Genomic DNA, 21032 nt, shown 5'->3' on the forward strand with positions numbered 1-21032 from the left:
CCACAGGATCCACCAGAACCCACAGGATCATCCAGCAGAGGATCAGGATCGTTAGAGGAGGTTTTGGACCCTTCAGGATTAGTGAGTTTTTGTGTTTTCGTGTGTGTTGTTTCAGAAGCAGCTTGTGTTTCCTCTCTGTGTTTTCTTTCTGTTTTCTCTCAGTGTTTCCTCTCAGTGTTTCCTCGTTTCCTCTGTGTTTTCGCTCAGTGTTTCCTCTCAGTGTTTCCTCATTACCTCTCAGTGTTTTCTCTCAGTGTTTTCTGTCAGTGTTTCCTCTCCGCAGACTGATTAATAATTGTTCACAGATGTCTCTGCATAAAAGTAAAAGTTAAATAAATCAGAGTTCTGGTTTTATAGAGAGATCAACTGTTCTTTTCAGATATGTGTTTCTCAGCAGCATTAATCTCATCTGGAATTCTTAATCTGTGTGTGTGTGTGTGTGTGTGTGTGTGTGTTCTTATTAATGATACTGAAAAAACAACACTCATGTGTGCTAAACACACTCACACACTCCTGACACACAACAGCAAACATTCCTCTGAAGATCTCAACAAACAAACACACCTCCTCCTCCTCCTCACGTCAAAGATTGAAAATACAGAGTTCAGTTCAGAGAGTTAAAAGAACAGAAGAGTCAATGGTTTTAAAGACGAGTTACAGATTCAGTGACGGCAGTGTGATGTGATGTGATGTGTGATGAAAGTTAGTGAGTTAATATATTGCCGTCAAACGAAAGCTGACGTGTTCTGAGATTGAACATCTGAGGTTCTGATGTTTTGAGATAGAGCACACTTACTCTAATAAGTTAACACTTTATTCTCCTGATGTTAGCAGGTCTCTATGTCTGGCCTGAGGAGCTCTCTAATGGGGGTTCTGATAGGGATTCTGGTCCTGGTCCTGTTGGGCCCCTTCCCTGCCCTGTCGGCCCCCCCAGGAGAACCTGATGGAGAAGTGTTTGACCTGGAGAGCTATGACCTGACCAGTGAGACAGACTGGGAGAACCTGGACGTCAACATTTACGGAGATGGTTACGACTACGATGACCTGGACCAGGAGGTGAGGGGGTGGGGGGGTCATATAACATATATGATAACTTGTAGGGGGGGTTATATATGGTATATATGATAACATGTAGGGGGAGTATATATGGTATATATGATAACATGTAGGGGGAGTATATATGGTATATATGATAATGTGTACGAGGGATTATATATATATGATAACATGTAGGGGGGTTATATATGTTATAAATGATAACATGTAGGGGGGTTTATATGGTACATATGATAACATGTAGGGTGGGTTAAATATAATATATATAATAACATGTAGGGGGTATATATGGTATATATGGTATATATAATAACATGTACGAGGGGTTACATATATGATAACATGTAGGGGGTTATATATGGTATATATGATAACATGTGGGGGGGGTTATAAATAGTATATATAATAACATGTAGGAGGGGTATATATGGTACATATAACATGTAGGGTGGGTTAAATATGATATATATGATAACATGTGGGGGGGTTATATATGGTATATATGATAACATGTAGGGGGGTTATGATAAGATGTGGGGGGGGGATATATGGTATATATGACAACATGTGGGGGGGTTATATATGGTATATATGATAACATGTAGGGGGGTTATATATGATATATATGATAAGATGTGGGGGGGTTATATATGGTATATATGATAACATGTAGGGGGGTTATATATGGTATATATGATAACATGTGGGGGGGTTATATATGATATATATGATAACATGTGGGGGGGTTATATATGGTATATATGATAACATGTAGGGGGTTATGATAAGATGTGGGGGGGTATATATGGTATACATGATAACATGTAGGGGGGTTATATATGGTATATATGATAACATGTGGGGGGGTTATATATGGTATATATGATAACATGTAGGGGGTTATGATAAGATGTGGGGGGGTATATATGGTATACATGATAACATGTAGGGGGGTTATATATGGTATATATGATAACATGTACAGGGGTTATATATGATATGATAACATGTGGAAAGTAAAGCATGTTCTTCAGTCTGAGTCTCCTGTAAACAGTGTGGAACAACTGCAGCTGTTGGTGTTCCAGGGAGAGAAGGGGAGGAGCAGTGTTTACTCTGTAATATGATCAGAGAAAAAACTTCAAAAACAAAGACATAAATCCAACGTTCAGATAAAGACAAACAGTGAGAACTCTGAGAAAGAATGTTGATGGATCTCTGTTACAATGAGGTCCAAAACACACCAAAGGGCACCAAATGCCAAAGATGTCTCTGTCTGTCTGTCTGTCTGTCTGTCTCAGATCGAGGTGGGCTCCATAGCACCAGACTCCGCCCCCCCAACCCCCCAGCCCACACCTGAGCACCATGAGGAGGAGGTGACTCCGCCCACCTCTCACCCAATCCCTTCCCAGCCTCCAGCCCCTGTCACTCTGGACTTTAAGGGTCCAGGTCTGTTTGGACCTGAGACCGGTCTGGGTATGTCAGCCTTTTAATGTGCTTTCATTCAAAGTTTTTGTTTATACACCTGTGTTAAAGCTCAGCCCCCTGTCTGCTTGCAGGTATGCCCACCTGTCTGCTGTGTGTGTGTATCAGTGGGAGTGTGTACTGTGACGACACGGGTCTGGATCAGATCCCCCCCCTCCCCAAAGACACAACCCGGTTCTATGGACGATTCAACAGAATCCGGCACGTGAAGAACACTGACTTCATGAACCTGCGTGAGGAGACTCACCTGCACACATACATATTAAATATAAATATTATTATGACACACCTGTCGAACGGTAGATATTAATATATATCTGAGACGCCTCACCTGCATACATACACTGATTATCTGAGATGCCTCAGCTGCCCACATACTATGATATATTATATATATTATGACACACCTGTCAAGCCTCTCAGGTAGATATTAATCTAGTGTTTGTGTGTGATCCAGAGCGTCTCCTGTCTGTGGACTTGTCGGGGAACAGGATCTCTGGGATGGACGAGGACGTGTTTGTGTCTCTGTCTCACCTGCAGGAGGTCCTGCTGTCTGATAACCACCTGAAGATTCTACCTGAGCTACCACGCTCTCTGAGGCTCATCGACCTGAGGAACAACCAGCTGGGTAGCAGAGGCGTGCATGCAGAGGCCTTCAAGGTAAACTACCTTTATACTTAAAACTGGTCTTTAATGTATTAATTAGGCTGCAACAGAAACTTTATTAACAGGAGAATAAAACTGTGTCTCCATGGAGACGGTTGTCAGTGAAGTCACATGTCACATGATGTCCTACCTTTAGCTGAATCTTTATAAATAAGTTTTTGACAAACACACATACGATCACACAGACCAACCACGGACAGAGCGCGCTCAGTCTGAAGCAACATTTACACAAAGAGCTGCAGAATTCATCTGCCTATAACATGAAGGGGTGAATACTCGATTCTGATTGGCTTGTAAATTATTTTTACATCATTACATTATTAATCAGTTAGAACATGAGCACATTATTGATCAGTTAGAGCATGAACACGTTATTGTTCAGTTAGAAAATGAGCACATTATTGATCAGTTAGAACATGAACATGTTATTGATCAGATAGAACATGAGCACATTATTGATCAGTTAGAACATGAACATGTTATCCATCAGTTAGAGCATGAACACGTTATTGATCAGTTAGAACATGAACACGTTATTCATGTTATTGATCAGTTAGAACATGAACACGTTATTGATCAGATAGAACATGAGCACATTATTGATCAGTTAGAGCATGAACACGTTATTGATCAGTTAGAGCATGAACACGTTATTGATCAGATAGAACATGAACACGTTATTGATCAGTTAGAACACGAACACGTTATTCATGTTATTGATCAGTTAGAACATGAACATGTTATTGATCAGATAGAACATGAACATGTTATTGATCAGATAGAACATGAACACGTTATTCATGTTATTGATCAGTTAGAACATGAACATGTTATTGATCAGTTAGAGCATGAACATGTTATTGATCAGATAGAACATGAACATGTTATTGATCAGTTAGAACATGAGCACATTATTGATCAGTTAGAGCATGAACACATTATTGATCAGTTAGAGCATGAACACGTTATTGATCAGTTAGAACATGAACACGTTATTCATGTTATTGATCAGTTAGAACATGAACATGTTATTGATTCGTTATAACATGAACACGTTATTGATCAGATAGAACATGAACATGTTACTAATCAGTTAGAACATGAACACGTTATTGATCATTTAAAATATGAACACGTTATTGATCAGTTAGAACATGAAGACGTTATTGATCAGTTAGAACATAAACACGTTATTGATCAGTTAGAACATAAACACGTTATTGATCAGATAGAACATGAACATGTTACTGATCAGTTAGAGCATGAACACGTTATTGATCAGTTAGAACATGAACACGTTATTGATCAGTTAGAACATGAACATGTTATTGATAATTTAAAATATGAACACGTTATTGATCAGTTAGAACATGAACACATTATTGATCAGATAGAACATGAACACGTTATTGATCAGTTAGAACATGAACACGTTATTGATCAGTTAGAACATGAACATGTTATTGATAATTTAAAATATGAACACGTTATTGATCAGTTAGAACATGAACATATTATTGATAATGTTCAAGTAGAAGAATCACAGTAAGATCAGTTTTCTCATCTTGTAGCCTTACTGATTCTTCATGGAATAAAACGTGTTTAACATGTGTCTAAGTGAACTCACTTTGTCATTCAGAGTGTGCTTAGCTGTTATTCAGAGGCAGTGCTCCCCCTTGTGGACACTCTCATGTATGACTGTGATGTGTTTTTGTCGTCCCTGAAGGATATGAGTCAGCTCGAGTTTCTCTACCTGTCCGATAATAATCTGGATTACGTCCCAGCCCCGCTGCCTCTGAGCCTCAGAGTGTTACACCTGCAGGTACACACACACCTCAACACATTCTTTGTTTAGGTGAGCAGTTTAACATAAGGACTAAAAAACATATTTTCCTTACTCTCACATTAATCACAGCAGCATTCATCATTCACTTCACTATAATCACATATGTCAGACTCTGTGGAGAGCTTTGGATCAGTTACCATGTTTCTCTGTTTCAATGTTGATAACTTTGAAAGGGCAGGGTTTAAATAAATGGTGAAATATAATATACAGACTGAGCCTCCACAGATATTAAACTCTGTCTCTGCCGATCAGAATAACAACATCCAGTCTCTGCACGAGGACACCTTCTGCAACCGACACGACAGAAACTTCATCCGCAGGAACCTGGAGGACATCCGTCTGGACGGAAACCCGCTCAACATCAACCTGTTCCCCTCCGCCTACGTCTGCCTGCCCCGCCTACCTGTGGGGGGGCACTGATGTCCACGAGCGTCCTCCAAGATTCAACACAGAAATATACAACCTGTTATTTTACCTGTTTCATCGGTCTCACTGTTTTCTCTGATCTGTGGATGTTGGTCATGTGTGTTGAATCATTTGAGTTTTTTAGTGTTTTAAAAATTATTTAGTCTAAATATTTAATTTTCATTTTTACGCCAAAAATCTGCAGAATGAAAAAAACATGGATAATAACCTCTGCAGACCTGAAACGGATGTTTGATAATTAAATATAGGTAACATGTTAGTAAACAGTTTCCTATTTACAATTTCAGCTGACATGTAGCAGCATTAGCATTAGCTGTCCACTGGCAGGAAGTGTGAAGAGGGTTCATCAGAAAACAGCTGCTGCTTATTAGCATCTCTATTTAGAGACAGGTGGTCACTGCACGTCTAAACTTCACAACGTATATCAAGCTTCTGTGTTTGAATATGTTTAAAATAATTTTTGATATAAGTTTGTGAAAAATCTGGATTGTTATGTCGTCATGTCTGTGTTCACACACAAACAACAATCAGTGCTTGAAGTTTGGTTCTCTGGTTCACTGCAGAGCTCTTTATGTGTGTATGTTGTATGATTGCTGTGTGAGGGTCAGAATAATGTTTAGTCACAGTCACATGAATCCTTGAATGTGTGTTTAATGACGCTAAATGTTTTCAGCTGCTGTCAGGCGTCTGAATCTGTCTGTTAAAGTCAATAAATAAGATTTTCAAAGCGATACGAACAAATCACTTTGAATGATCTAGGTCTAAAACTTCAGTCAAATCTAAACTGTTATTTTCAAGGAAAGTCTAAGTTAGTTGTTTTACCATAAATCAAACTGGAACATTAAGAACTGGTTCTTATAAAGTGACTCACCTTTAAACAGATGGATCAATGATGAGAGCAGAAGGTTAAAAAGTGTGAACAGCTGCTGCTCACTAATGAAACCACCTAAATCACCGAATCACTTTCAGCTGGACTTAACAACACAAGAGTTAAGGAGAGTGACGTATATTGAAGAGAAAAGAGACTTTACAACATGTTTCATTGGAAGCATGAGTTATAGAAGTAAAATGTCCTGCTGCGGGTTGATGTTGAAATGCTGTTTTAAGAGTTTAAAGTGAAAGATCCTACCAGGAAATTCATCAACACTGAAACTTTAATCAGTCATTTGTAATATTTATCCTGGAGGAAGTGTGGGAATCAGGCAAGTTAACGCCTCTCCCACCTTAAATACATTAAAATAGTTTTAGTAAGAAGGACAATTAGATATTACCGTCAGAGAGGAAGATTTTGTTGCCATAAACATCAGGAGGAAAGTTTCAGATAGATGCACACCCCCACACATGACAGACATGAACAACAGGACTAAAAAGGACATGAATGTTTGTACAGCTTCTGACCAGGTGCAGGTCACAGAAAGGCCTAACAAGTATGAGGGATTCATGTTCTCTCATGAAGTTATAGTAGTGTGAAATAAACACCAGTTAACACGTTCTCACCCCAGAGTTTAAAACCTTATAAAAGTATTCCAGTCTCAGTCTTTTTTTGCTCTCATAGTTTCAATCAGAGTCTGCAGTGAGTCTAGAAAGTGTTGCTTTGCAGCCACTCTCATCACCATCGTCCTCTGCCTCCGTGAGGAGCTGCAGCTGAAGTCCTCCGTCATTGATCCGAGGTCAGAGGTCAGCTCTTCAAACTGTTAATACAGACTGAAAACAGAGAGAGTCAAACAGCTTTCACAGCAGGCTACAGACAAATCACTGTGAGAATAAATTTCACAAAAGCAGAATTCAGAAATCCAGGATAAGAGAAAAAGCCAGGATTGACCTACAGTAGCCTAGTTGGTACATCCTGGTTTAATCGGTTACACGTAGGCCAAGCCAGACTGAATAGGTGCAACTAAGTCAAGCCAGGTGTAAGAATGACTTGTCATTTGCTTTACAACTCCTATCAATTGATGTTCATACCATATTTGTCACAGTTCATGTCTTTGGATTATTTTATTTTGATATTTTTTTCCTCTCGTCTGTCTCCTGTGTTTTATTTTGTCGCTCACATCTGTCTCATTCCAGATCTCTCCACTTCCCAGCGTGGTTCCCGCTCCCTTGACTACCTGCAATTACCTGTCTGATAGTCTCCCCCTCCCTTTGGGTATTTAAGTCTCAGTCCGTGTCTTCCCCAGTGCCAGTTCGTTAGTCTTTGTACTTCGTTCCAGCACTCCTAGTAGTATTTCCTAGTGTTTCCTTGTGTGTTATTATCCCATTATCGGCTATTTGTTTTTTGATTCTTGCCTGTTCCTTTGGATACCTTTGCCACACCGACTTGTTTTTCTGGATTAAAGACCACTGTTTAAACTTTGAGTCTGCTTTTTGAGTCCTTGCCCTTTTGTGATTCAGACGATATTGGTTTATACAGAACAAATTAGGGCTGTCAATCCGTTAAAATATTTAATCGAGATTAATCGCATGGTGGTCCATCGCTAACTCATGATTAATCACAAATGAATCGCACATTTTTTACCTGTTGTTCCTTAAAGAGATATTTTTTAAGTTTTTAATACTCTTATCAACATGGACAAATATTCTTCCTTTATGCAAATGTTGTTTATTATTATTGCAACATTCCAAAACAATGACAAATACTGTCCAGAATATTCTACAGAATAACCTCAAAGGTACTGCATGCTCAGAGAATATGCTGAAAGCAGAACATGTCAAACTGAAACCCAACAAGCAACAACACACGGGCATGTTGACCTGAATGTAACATTCCTAAGTCATTGAGTCTGCAGGAGGAGATAGAAATAATCATTTTAGTCAAAGTGTAATCACTTAAAGACATGTTTCACAACCTGGGGCTCTCTGCATCTGCTGTGTGCTTGGCCAGCAAGCAAATCGACGGGCTCCGGATGTAATTCAGTTCACATCGACAGTAAATACAAATAACTGTTGTCTTGTCCAGAAAACCATCTAGCAGGGCTTTGAGGCTGAACTTGCCATTAAAAGACCCTTTTCTTTAATCATTTCTGTGTTAACGTATTATTATCGTGTTAACTTTGACAGCCCTAGAACAAACATGATGGGACAAAAGAGGATCTGGCAACAAGTAAAGATTAAATACATTTTTCATACTGGTAAGGGCCTCAATAACTTTGTTATAACGTTGATTATAATGTCCAGATGAGGTGTATCAATCCCAGTGAGCACCAACTGGGATTGATACACCAACGTTGAAATTTGATTGAAAACAGGGTGAAATCAGGTCTGAACGTCTAATACCTAATTTCAACCTTTTTTCAACTGGCTAAAATACGGTTACGACATCCACATGTCAGGAACACATTTTTGTTTAATCCTTTGTTAATTTGTTCATTTCAGCAATGAAAGGGTGACCAAAGTGATGATTGTAGCGGCATTTCTCCAAAATCATTTGCAGCGGTTGGTGTAATCCAGTCTACACAAAGACGTTATTTCAACGCATTTTATTTTTAATTTAAAAAAATCATAAATACGGAGTTTATGGGCTGTGTGATGCTGACAAGAAGGTTCAGAGACGTCGTAAAGGAAGTAGCTGTTCTGAACATTTTCCACAGAGGAAGAAAAGAGAAGACTGAGCATGCCAAGGTACCTGAGCTGTGCAGCTCTGACTGTAATAACCCCTGGATGCTGACGTACTTCATTTATACCTGACGGACATTAAATCCCCGAGACAATTCGGTAGCCGACAGGTTTGAGTACTCGGGGTGAATGCAGTTTTCATGGGAACGAGTCCAGGTAAACCCATTATGCAAAAAGAATTTCCTTGGTGACTGTGATGCACTGCTCACTTATATATTAATTTTAGCCGCTATGAGACTTGAAAATTGCAGGTAATATGTATGATGAATCTTGTGACAAGCTTTTCAGCAGGGGCCATAGTCGTCATTTAAACGTCTTTTCAATGGAAAAATGCTTGCTGGGATTACTTGAAGTTTCCTGCTCATGCACATATAGGTTTCCGATCGCAGTGACTGCTGACTGAATTGATAACTGGTACCAGGATTAACCAAGCCTGGCTGTTAGCCCGGCCTGGAGCAGGCTAGCTGCACAGAATAAATCTCCATGGTAACTGTGCCACTGCTTTCTTGAAACCGAGTCACGACTAAATTCAGCCAGGATAGCTGGAAAATCCCGGCTCAATCTGCTACCTAGGTTTTGTGTAACCTCAGGTTACAGTCATAGGCAGCTGGTGACTGACTCCATTCACACCTGTTGTCTGCTCTGATCTGCCCATCAGTCACCTGCTCACCTGTCTCATTCAGTCGCATTCTGTCTTTGTTTTTTGGTCATGTGATCCTGGTTGTGTCTTTAATATTCAGTGGGGCGCTCTGACTTTACCTTCCGTCGTGTTGCGTTCTGGTGTTCATGTTGTTGTTGTTGTTGTTGTTGATTCCCTCAGCCATCTGTAGGGGGCGCTGGTTGGTGGCCAGGTTGGTGTTGGCTGCGTCTCCCTCTACAGAGAACGGGTCAGAGTGGTTCCCAAACAGGCTGCCCTGCCTCTGTGTGAGAGGAAACGGGTATCGTGGGAAGGATTCAAACACATCTGTCTGATTTAATAATAATGTTAACATAGAAACACGGCAGGTTTTCGACGCTCCGTCATTTATCTGCATTTTTATAGTTCACTGTGTTTTTATTGGTCAGAAGTTAACAAGGACCACTGCAACGGAGCTGCAAGAAATGATCTCCAGCTCCCTCCGCAGAGTCACGGATATAAAACTCATGAGCTGTTTACAAGTTAAAAACCCTGTGATCTAAGCTTTAAATTGTCTCTATAGCCTTCAATGCTGAATGTTTAATTATAATAAAATCATCTGGACTCTCAAAACTTACAAAAATAAAACTGCAGTTCCTCGAGTGTCCACTTGAGGCTCCTAAAGTGAGTCAGTCCCCATAGAGCTCTATGTTAAAATAAACATGTCTACAGGGTTTTGTGTCTCAGGTCCTACATCCTCCTGGATCCATGTCTCATGTTTGTGATCTATCTGTAATTTGTGCTCTATAATGTGAATATTCTGTGATTCTTTTCTGTGCACTCAACGTCTACTTCCTGTCTGCCTGTCCTGGAGGATGGTGTTCTCTGTTTCTCTTCCTGTTTCCAACATTTGCTCGTCGGTTTGGAGGTTTCTTTATTCAAAGTGTTAAATGACTGGGGTCGAGGTGTGATGTACAGACCACCTTCTGTCAAACTGTCATTTGTGAGTTTTATACTAATTGAAATTAACTTCATGGTGTTACCCTGAAGATGGTCTCTGTCGCTTCATCAATAGCTCGTTCCATGTCCTCCTCAGTGACGAGGTCGCCGGAGATCGTTCTGTGGAGTTCAGGAGCCGCTTCCTCCTCGATGTTCCTCAGACCCGCCTGATCCACACAGAGGCAAACCGGGTTTATATTTCAGAACAAAATAATGGAAAATATTTTTTTATTCTAAATAAAAATACTAAATTAAATTTCTGAAGAAGAATTAAACGACTGGACTTCTCACCTGTATCTCATGTGTGGCGTTTTTCTTTGTAGGTCTGCAGCCGTAGTATTCCTCCTGTCTCTTCTTTAGTTTCCTGAAATAATCCTGGATCAGGAAGGTGGCGTAAAACTTCCCCACTGTCACCTCGTCATCTGTGAAAACACAGAAAAGTCTGTGCTGTTAATTAATTGTAATAATGGAGAGCTCGTTGTCCCCCTGCAGGTGTTAAACAGGTGTGTTATTTTGATGACAGCTGACCTCCTATTGGGGGGATGACCTGGTCCAGGAGTTTCATGCTGGTTCGTTTCCAGATCTTCTTTATAATCCCCCTCAGCTCCTCGTTCGCTTGTTCAAAGTTACCTGATAAGCCAAGAGGAATCATAAGTCAGGAATCAGTGACATTAAATTGATTGTAAAGCATATTCAAATATACGTGCTGTGTATGTATATATACATAAACATACACAGTACAGATGCAGAACATGCAGTACACACACAGACCTTCAGTCTTGATCTTCAGAGCCGTTCTGACCAGAGCGAAGAGTGTGGCATTAAATGTGACTGTCCCATCACTGTTCAGAGGCATGTTCATGGACACCAGCCTCTGTAAACACACACACACACACACACACACACACACACACACACACACACACACACGCACACAGGAGGTAAAGGTGCTGAAGGTGCCGACTCATTGAGGAGGATCAGCATCACACTGACGTTCTCTCACCTTGCAGGCAATACGATGAGGACAAAACTTTCCAAACCCCAGAGGAGGAGGAATCCTACGCAAGAGAGTCACCACGTCAAGGTGCTTAATACGCCCCCTACAGGAGAGAAACATAAACACACATGCTTATTACTCACACAATTGAATAAACAGTTTGGACATTTTTAAGAGGAGGCTGATCTGTTAACTGTTTACACCTGGGCCAACATGTTGAACAAGATTTCAATCTGAGTTAATAAGAGCATTTTAAAATCAGCATAGAGTGTTTACTGTATCATACTGTCACATTCTGTATAATACTGTAGAATATATGAGAAATAAACATATTAGGGTGGTTCTTACGTGGCTTCAGGATCGTATTCAGCCCAGATCTTCTTGAACTCGTCCAGGTGCTGCGGGCCGAGAATCGACCAATCACGAGTCAGGTAGTCGAAGTTATCCATGATGACGGCCACGAACAGGTTGATGATCTGTGAGGAACAACAAGGTGTGTTTACTGTGTGTGCAATCTTCGATCCCATCAGAGAAGGTAGCCGACGGTTAGCGATAAACAACTTGCTTTTTCCCATACAGAAAAAGAACCTGTTTTTCTTGTGATTTATTCATAATTAACGGGTCTGACCTTTGCAGAAATTTCAACATCATGATGCAGATTTGTAAGAAGTAAAAATGCAGCTTTGTCAGGTCTGTCCTCAAGAGGAGAGGAAAACTATTTTAAAATGCTCGTTTGTTGAACGGAGGTCGGATCGATCTGATGCATTCAAGGGAAATCTGAAAGCTGAACGGCTTTCGTGACACAGCATCAGGGAATTTATCTCAAGTTGAATTTAAGATCAAGAACGGATCGTTAGCTGTTAGCATGCAGATGTCTGTTTATAGAGATTAATAAGAAGCTAAATGTTTTTACTGTATATGAATGTTTGTGTGTGTGTGTGTGTGTGTGTGTGTCTAGTGTTACCAGAAATGCACACAGCATGTAGAAGCTCATGAAGTAGATGATGGCGAAGTTTGACCCACAGGTGTTCTCCTCTCCGGGCAGGTAATCAGATTTTGGGTCACACTTTTTCCCGTACATACTCGCTAACATGACCTCGTGCCACGCCTCACCTGTAGCACACCTGCCCAGCAGAGAGATCAGCATGTTGAAAAACACACCTGCAGCCTCATACTCTGGCTGAAGAATTGATAAAATCATTTCAGTTACAGATTAAGGTAACAGCAGGTCTGATTAGGTCAACAAAGACTTGAGTGCATATTAAATTACTTTGTGTTTTATAACCTTTTGTTCTTTTAACTTTCATATTTTTATTTGCATATTTTAACAATGTTGTTTATTTGCAGAAAAGTAATATAAAAATGAAAAGCGAAAATTCACATCAACAAGAAGCCGATTGGATCTTTGTTCTTGTGCAATCGTGCAACCTGTTTATTTTTTTGCTCAAATGTAATAACAAGGATTTGAGTGAAACAATTAAAGGGTCAAATGTGATAACGTTGAATTTTACACCACACAGAAGATTTTCTCTTTGAATGGAGTGGTGTCAGAGAGAGTTTTATGGATTTATAACAGAAGATTACTCACCTGAATAACAACAGCACGGCTTGTGGAAATGTCTGAAAGTTGTTATTCCTGTTGATGTATGTGCCGTCAACCAACGCTATTTTACCAAATATCTGCAAAAAAAAGATGATGTAGTTATATTAGTGTCAGGTATCAGTCTGAGAACTGGGTAGTTGTAAGTATGCAGTTGTATACCTTTTCATCCTGACAATAATGTGTCAGATTTTATTACATTTTTTAAATCACCCTCAATGGTGGTCAGAGGAGTTCCCCAGGGATCTATTCTGGGGCCATTTCTGCTTACTAAATTTTTTACAAAATTGTCAACAAAAAAATAATACTTTGAGATTAGAAAGTCTTAATATTCATTCTAATAATATTATATTCTTCTGAACCCTCAACCCTCTGACACACTTTCATTAACAGACTGATATTCTCTGTCTCAATATAAAATATAAACAAACAATACATCAGGTGTGTACCTGCATTCCAACGACAGCGTATATAAAGAACAGCATGAGGATGAGGAGAGCCACATAGGGAAGAGCCTGAAACACAAAAACACCTGTCAGACTTAGAAATGATCATAATACTCATACTGCTGCTGTAATAATAAAAACAGAAATAAAGACCTGCAGGGACTTGATGAAGGTCCAAAGAAGATTCCGGATTCCCTCAGATCGATTCAACAGTTTCACCAAACGCATCACACGGAACAGCCTGAAGAACGTCACTGATACACTCATGTTCTCTGAGGACTGATCACAGGTCAGTTTGAACATTAGTCACTGATACGCTCATGTTCTCTGAGGACTGATCGCAGGTCAGTTTGAACATTAGTCACTGATACGCTCATGTTCTCTGAGGACTGATCGCAGGTCAGTTTGAACATTAGTCACTGATACACTCATGTTCTCTGAGGACTGATCGCAGATCAGTTTGAACATTAGTCACTGATACACTCATGTTCTCTGAGGACTGATCGCAGGTCATTTTGAACATTAGTCACTGATACACTCATGTTCTCTGAGGACTGGTCACAGATCAGTTTGAACATTAGTCACTGATACACTCATGTTCTCTGAGGACTGATCACAGATCAGTTTGAACATTAGTCACTGATACACTCATGTTCTCTGAGGACTGATCACAGATCAGTTTGAACATTAGTCACTGATACACTCATGTTCTCTGAGGACTGGTCACAGGTCAGTTTGAACACAGATTCAACAGAAGTTAAAGAAACTCACCGCGATGGCCTGCATTGGATCCACAGCCTGCAGAAACAAATTATGTATATTTTTTAAAGTAAAGCTCACATTGAAAACACTGTTAGTATCAACACAAACACATCGCTTAAAGTTTACCCCTGAATGACAAAGAGAACGATTTTATGAACATGCAGGTAAACATCAGTGTTAGATCAAATGAGATCGAACTGTCACAATGTATGTTCTATTGAAGGTTTAAACAGTCATTCTTTCCAAAATCATAATAACAACAGCTTGATCATTTATCAGTTTAAGTGCCAATAATTCTGATATAAAAGGTAATGTCTCCAGCAGTCAACCAGGTAGACTCAGGTTACATATAAAATGTATTTAATTTCTACAAGAAAAATACTGTGCCAGATATTTGAAACTACTTGTGATGCCTCCAAATCTCTCAGAATCCTGGGAAATAAAATCAACGTAATTCTTCCTCTCGAATCTGTAGTATTACAATAATTCTGCTGTAGGAATACTCTTCCCTTCCTTGGCTATGTGACATTCATACTGAATGAAATGACTGCATGGTTAACCTGCCTGTCTACCTGGGCACACTGTGCACTCAATGCACATCTACCACTAGCTAAAGCTAATGTTAGAGCAACATTATTTAAAGCTCCTGTTTGAGACTTTGGATTTGTGTTGATTTTGCCGCCCCCTGTGGACAAAGCTGTACCTCTTTAAAGTGTTTCTCTGAATGCTCACACATGCATTCATTTCTCACAGCAGAACGTAACAATGAATTTACAGACATGCTGTCAGAGCTTCTTAGTAAGGTAATGTGTCTGTGGTAAAATAATGCTAAACACACTTCAAGGTAACGTCACACATTCACTTTCACTCTCACACACACTTAGCACAAATTCACAGACACAGTCTCAGTATTACTGTGCTGGGACACTGTTGTTTAGTCGATGCTTGATCATTTAATATGTGCTGTTCAGTAAACTGTTTTGCTCCTCTGTAAGTGAGACCAGCTGTTGACATTTAAACACCTAATCATAAGGTTTTTTTAATTTTAGCCTCTCGAGTCTTTAGGTTGAGCAGGTCCTGGATTTAAACTCTGCCAGTCTCAGTCATGTTCAGACATGTTTTATGCAAAAGTAGCAGATGATGGGAAGTCACCATTCAATGAAGGAGTACCCCAGAGTTCTATTCTGGTACCACTTATTTTTACATCATATACAAACAATATTGTCACAAAGTAGTAAACTGTAAGATTCATCATTACGCTGATGACACAATATTATATCCTGTGAATCTTCAGGGGAAGCTCTGTCAGATTTACAGACTTCTTAAAACTCAATCCAACAAGATCTATCTGGTCTGGTATATTAAACCCAGTACGTGATATTGTCCATAACATTGACCCCATTGATGCTACTGTCTCCACATTGTAGACAATAAATGTGTCTAACAGTTTTAGTACTTTGGGCTGGCTAGAGTTGAGTGGTCTTTAAAAAGTTTTTATATTTTAGTCTCTTGATGCTTGATGACAGGTGTTGTGTCGGTCATGTGACAGTCATGCAGAAGTGCAGCAGGTGGATAGTTACAGCACAGCCATGAAGACAGTAAAGTCCTCCAGAGGAGGCCAGTGCTGCCTGTGGGAGAAGACATACAAAGGAAGTGATGTCAGAGAGAAAAAACAGGTGATTAAGCTGTGAAGGGTGTGCATGTGATCAGAGATAGGAAGTGATAGAGAGAGAGGAAACCATGAAGGTGTGCATGTGGCCGAAGTGGCAGTAAAAGGTAAAGGAATAAATATAAAAAGGAGAAAATGAATTATTAAAATTAACTATAAAACAAGAGATGTACACTCATATAGTGTATACAATACACTGTATATGTATAGTTTTTGATAAAGGCCACATTGGGTAGAGCAGCCAGTAAATTATTTAGTAATAATCATCCTAAAAGAAAGAGAAAGAAAGACAGAGAGAAGACATCCTCATACTCACATCGATCTCGCTCAGAATCACGTCTACAACACTTCCAATGACGATGACAAAGTCAAACACATTCCAGGGGTCTCCAAAGTAACCCTTCAACAAAATAACACAGTGAGCCAGTGTGTGTGTGTGTGTGTGTGTGTGTCTGTCTGTGTGTGTGTGTGTGTGCGTGTGTGTGTATGATGTATGCATGCTCTGAATGCATCTACTTCAGTGATGTCTCTCACAATCAGTATAATAAAGAAACAATGTGTGGTCTGTTGTTTGTAATGTAAAGCCTCTGATCACTAATGAGTAATTACAATTTTGCAAAGTTAAAATTACAATTACAAATAATAATTATAAATATAAATAAAATACTTATTAACAAGATAAAACTCACAGGTGAAACATAGTGACCTAAACTATCTGTGTGATATAATAATCTAATATAGAGACTGACCTTTGCTTTGAAGGCCATGAGCTTCAGGATCATCTCCACTGTGAAGAGGACGGTGAAGATCACGTTCAGCATGTCAGACAGGTGAGTGACGTGATCAGACTGGTTACAGTGCTGTGACAGGTGAATATTCAGTAATAATATATTTATCTATCACACAGAATACATATTTCTGATAATGTATTAATCATAACAGAGCAAATCTTTAAAAATAATCAATAACACAGGTTCAGACAGGTGAGTGATGTGAAATGAATAAATGTGTTGTATGTCCTTGATTTGATGTTATATGATGTGTGTATCGTGTCTGTGAATGTTTGTTGTATGTAATTAGTGTGTTGTGCGTTTGAGATGTGTATAATGTGTGTTGTGTGTCATATGATGTGTTGTTTGTGATGTGTGCTGTATATAATAAGTGTGCTGTATGTCTGTGATATATGTTGTATGTTCAATGTGTGTTGTATGTCCGTGATGTGTGTTGTATGTTCACTGTGTGTTGTATGTTCACTGTGTGTTGTATGTCCGTGATGTGTGTTGTATTTGATACCTGCATCCCCAGACACATGGTGTTGAGCATGATGAGCAGGAACATGAGGTACTCAAAGTAACAGGAAGTGACGATGTACCACACCTGGTACTGATACGGGTTCTTAGGTATGTAACACCTGAGGGGGCGGGCCTTAAGAGCGTACTGCACACACTGACGCTGCAGGTTGAACGGGTGAGAAACATATAGTTATAAACGAGGAAGGACTTTAACTGATACATACAAAAATACATACGTATCATCCTGATGCTTCATTTAGATAAAAAAATGTATTGTACAACAAGTGTTTTATTAGGTATTAATTATATATTTATTATCAGTTCCTCTTTGATCAAACTGCAGTGCACACACAGAACCTGATTGGTGGTCTGTACACACACACACACACACACACACACACACACACACACACAGAGAGAGAGCTGTGTTGGAATTTTGCTGCTGTGGAAACGAGATTGCAGGTGAAAAAATCTAAGTTGTGTGGCGACTTTGTAAAACATACAGGTCATGATGAATGTGAGAAATAAGAAGCACACAGGTACAAAGTTATTTTCACAGTAGTTTACGCAGTTTTAAATAGAGTGACATATTGCTCGCTGCCATGTTTTATATTCAAAAGTGGGTCAGGCCTGGGCCCTACCGCTCCATGGGAAAGGCAACGATACACATTTTCCTTCACTGCTCACCTGGTTCTAGTCCAGCTCACAATTCTTGTAGTGTGTGTGTGTGTCTGTGTACCTGGTTCTTGTCCAGCTCACAGTTCTTGTACTCTTGCTCTCCCTGCTCCTGGAAGGTAACGATGACGAAGCCGACAAAGATGTTCATCATGAAGAAGGCGATGAGGATGAGGTAGATGATGAAGAAGATGGAGATGGCCACTCTGTTGTTGTACACGGGGCCTTTGTCCTCCAGGTTTGAATCAATGGCTTTATATAGGAGCCTATGATAAAAAAAACAACAACACACAAATACACAAACACGCAATAAACAACCGAAGTATGACAAGGACAGGGACTAGAATCAGGAAAACCAGGATCAGGAGTAGGATCAGGACCGACCTGGGCCAGCCTTCAAAGGTAGAGATGGTGAACAGGGCAAGCATGCCGTTAAGGATGTTGTCAAAGTTCAGCTCTGAGTTGGTCCAGTGTCTCTGATGGAGCTCCATCTCATGCAGCGCCCCCTCCTGGTACCTGATGTACCAGCCCCTGAAAACAGAGATGAGATGCAGTAAAAATCCTTTAGCATTATTTACCTTATTATTTAAATACTGTCAGTATTTATCTGAAAAACAGTCATACTTGCACATCTCCTCTGTCATCTTGTCTGGGTCAGTGCACGAGTAAAACTTCCCCTGAAGAAGAAGATCAATAAAGGTTAAATGGATAGAGTAGTTTGTTATTATTATTATTATTATTAACACAGCGAGCAGAGACATTAATATTAACAAACAGTTGATCATCACTGAGACAGTTTATTACTTCTTCACTCACTTTAAACAGCTGAACTCCAATGCAGGCGAACATGAAGTCCAGCAGCATCGTGACCAGGACGATGTTTCCAATCGTCTTCACAGCCACAAACACACACTGGACCACGTGCTATAATCAATAATAAACAATAAATAAACAATCAACAATATAATACACATATAATACACATACAAAATCAATACTAAACCCATGTATTTTAAAGCTACATTAACACACTGGACCACATGCTGAGGACATGACTAATATACATATGTTGGATTGTACCGACAGAGATGTTATATGTAGATGATGCATCAGGTCAGAATAAGGACAGATTTCAGTCTTCTCATACCTTCAGTCCCTTGGCTCTGTTGATGGCCCTCAGGGGCCGGAGAACCCTCAACACTCTGAGGATCTTCACCACTGAGATGGCACTGGATCTGAATCACACACAAAGGAACACATGTGAGTTTGGTTCACATATAGAGAAGAGCTCTGAGGAAACAGGAGCTCAGTCAGAATAGTACTGGTATGTCTTGCATATATGGTATATATGGTGTATATGGTATATACTATATATATTGTATGTGTAGAGTGTGTAGTGAGGTGTATGTTGTAAGAGTAGACTCACTCCATGCCCATGGACAGCAGAGACACGCTGACCACCAGCAGGTCCAGGATGTTGAATGAGTTCCTGCAGAAAGACCCGGTATGAAGAATGGCTCCATATGTTGTCATCTGAAAGAGAAGCCTGAAGTACATGATTTTTATAATACTCATAAACAAAAAGAGCACATTCACTGAGGTGTCGTTAATGTATATCAACAAAAACTGGACTGTTTTTACCTTCAGAACGATCTCTGCTGTGAACACTGACGTGAAGACGATGTCAGCGTATGCCAACACCTGAAACAAATGTATTCCATTAATAATAATGTTTACATTTTTTTATTATATTAATAATATGTACAGCATATTTTAGTATTATTAGAATCTTTGCTCTGGTGGAACCAGTGGCAACCAGGAACAGACTGGTTGACGACCAAGAAAAGGTTGCTGACCACTGGAGAGACAGTTGACAGCTTGGAAAGACAGCACTAGGGACCCAAAGCAAGAAAAGGTTCGAATCAAGTGGCCACAGGCCTGCAAACTACAATTTGGGAGCAGTTTGATGAGGATGTCATGTCTATGAGGTTCCCATCTCCATCTCCATCGTACAGAACTTGGAGAGGAAAGTCAGTGGCTGTCTCAGGAGATGGTTCGGGTTTCCGAGAAGCCTTAGTAATATCGCCCTCTATGGAAAAAACATGAAGCTCCAGTTGCCATTGAAATCTATGGAAAATGAGTTCCAACACCACAGTGAGGGAGTTGCAAGGGGAAGGAGAAGCGAAAGCGGGCTGCAGGAGGTGGAGAGGTTAAGCAGAGCTGGCAGCATGAGACAGCAGGGGGCCTGGACGAGATGGGAGCAAGCCATGGACCGGAAAGTTACATGGACAGACCTCTGGCAGACAGAGCCGTACCAAATCACTTTCCTGATTTGCTCGGTGTACGATGTCCTTCCTGGCCCAGCAAATCTCTTTTGCTGGGGAAAATTGGAGTCTCCAAGCTGCCCACTGTGATCAGCAGGAGGGACTTTGGAGCATATATTGAGCTTCTGCCCAAAAGCAATTAGCCAGAGCCATTACACTTGGCGCCACAACCAGGTGCTGAAACCTATTGTTTTTGTTAAGGCAGGAGAGCAGCCAAGGGCACATGCAAGGCAGAAGAGCACAGCAGGGATCCTGGACACTGCACAGGGCTGGCAGCTTTCAGTGGACCTCGAGAAACAGCTTAGGTTCCCCCAGCACATTGTCAGCACAACTCTGAGGCCAGACATCCTCCTGGTTTCAGAGAGCACATTATCATCCTGGAGCTGACAGTGCCATGGAAGGACTGCACTGAGGAGGCCCACGAAAGGAAGAGGATGAAGTACGACAAACTGTGTGCTGGGCATCAGAGGACTGGCAAGGAGCAGAGCCATCAAGGACATCACAGAAGCAGCCATAAAAGCCTCAAGATGGCCCATGGGGATTAGAGAGCGCTTCATGAACACA

At 40.3% G+C, this 21032-nt stretch overlaps 2 protein-coding genes across 3 annotated transcripts in view; one reads left to right on the forward strand and one right to left on the reverse strand.

The window, feature by feature from the left end:
- On the forward strand, positions 1–5900 carry optc (opticin). Its single transcript, XM_069678897.1, has 7 exons — positions 1–81; positions 832–1056; positions 2355–2529; positions 2613–2771; positions 2996–3198; positions 4931–5026; positions 5303–5900. Exons 2-7 carry the CDS (start codon positions 841–843, stop codon positions 5468–5470), a joined length of 1017 nt encoding a protein of 338 aa, XP_069534998.1. The 5' UTR covers positions 1–81; positions 832–840; the 3' UTR covers positions 5471–5900.
- A 566-nt stretch (positions 5901–6466) lies between these two features.
- Positions 6467–21032, reverse strand: part of LOC138605855 (dihydropyridine-sensitive L-type skeletal muscle calcium channel subunit alpha-1-like) — a 29966-nt gene continuing 15400 nt past the window's right edge. The window contains exons 19-42 of one of the 2 annotated variants that reach the window (XM_069678309.1): positions 19786–19845; positions 19571–19677; positions 19292–19379; positions 18961–19068; positions 18769–18821; positions 18529–18675; positions 18209–18410; positions 17471–17629; positions 16927–17037; positions 16494–16577; positions 16089–16136; positions 14518–14544; positions 13900–14025; positions 13750–13815; positions 13289–13380; positions 12665–12824; positions 12049–12176; positions 11707–11803; positions 11475–11577; positions 11232–11333; positions 10995–11125; positions 10748–10870; positions 9848–10008; positions 6467–7180 (exon numbers count right to left, since the gene is read on the reverse strand). In XM_069678309.1, the coding sequence (XP_069534410.1) occupies positions 7171–7180; positions 9848–10008; positions 10748–10870; positions 10995–11125; positions 11232–11333; positions 11475–11577; positions 11707–11803; positions 12049–12176; positions 12665–12824; positions 13289–13380; positions 13750–13815; positions 13900–14025; positions 14518–14544; positions 16089–16136; positions 16494–16577; positions 16927–17037; positions 17471–17629; positions 18209–18410; positions 18529–18675; positions 18769–18821; positions 18961–19068; positions 19292–19379; positions 19571–19677; positions 19786–19845 (2493 nt within the window). In that variant the 3' untranslated portion in view covers positions 6467–7170. Of the gene's footprint in view, positions 7181–9847; positions 10009–10747; positions 10871–10994; positions 11126–11231; positions 11334–11474; positions 11578–11706; positions 11804–12048; positions 12177–12664; positions 12825–13288; positions 13381–13749; positions 13816–13899; positions 14026–14517; positions 14545–16088; positions 16137–16493; positions 16578–16926; positions 17038–17470; positions 17630–18208; positions 18411–18528; positions 18676–18768; positions 18822–18960; positions 19069–19291; positions 19380–19570; positions 19846–21032 lie in introns of both variants that reach the window. The other variant, XM_069678308.1, reaches the window with a different exon arrangement.

This window comes from Semicossyphus pulcher, unplaced genomic scaffold (assembly GCF_022749685.1).
Source record: "Semicossyphus pulcher isolate SPU_LCO1_2020_fin unplaced genomic scaffold, fSemPul1.0.p SCAF_3, whole genome shotgun sequence".
NCBI lineage: Eukaryota > Metazoa > Chordata > Actinopteri > Labriformes > Labridae > Semicossyphus > Semicossyphus pulcher.

What these genes read in the sequence shown, in the direction of transcription:
- optc (XM_069678897.1), top strand. Translation starts at nt 841, where the DNA reads ATGTCTGGCCTGAGGAGCTCTCTAATGGGGGTTCTGATAGGGATTCTG. An exon ending in CACTGACTTCATGAACCTGC is followed by an intron (nt 2,772 to 2,995) that starts GTGAGGAGACTC and finishes TGTGTGATCCAG; the next exon opens with AGCGTCTCCTGTCTGTGGAC. An exon ending in TCAGAGTGTTACACCTGCAG is followed by an intron (nt 5,027 to 5,302) that starts GTACACACACAC and finishes TCTGCCGATCAG; the next exon opens with AATAACAACATCCAGTCTCT.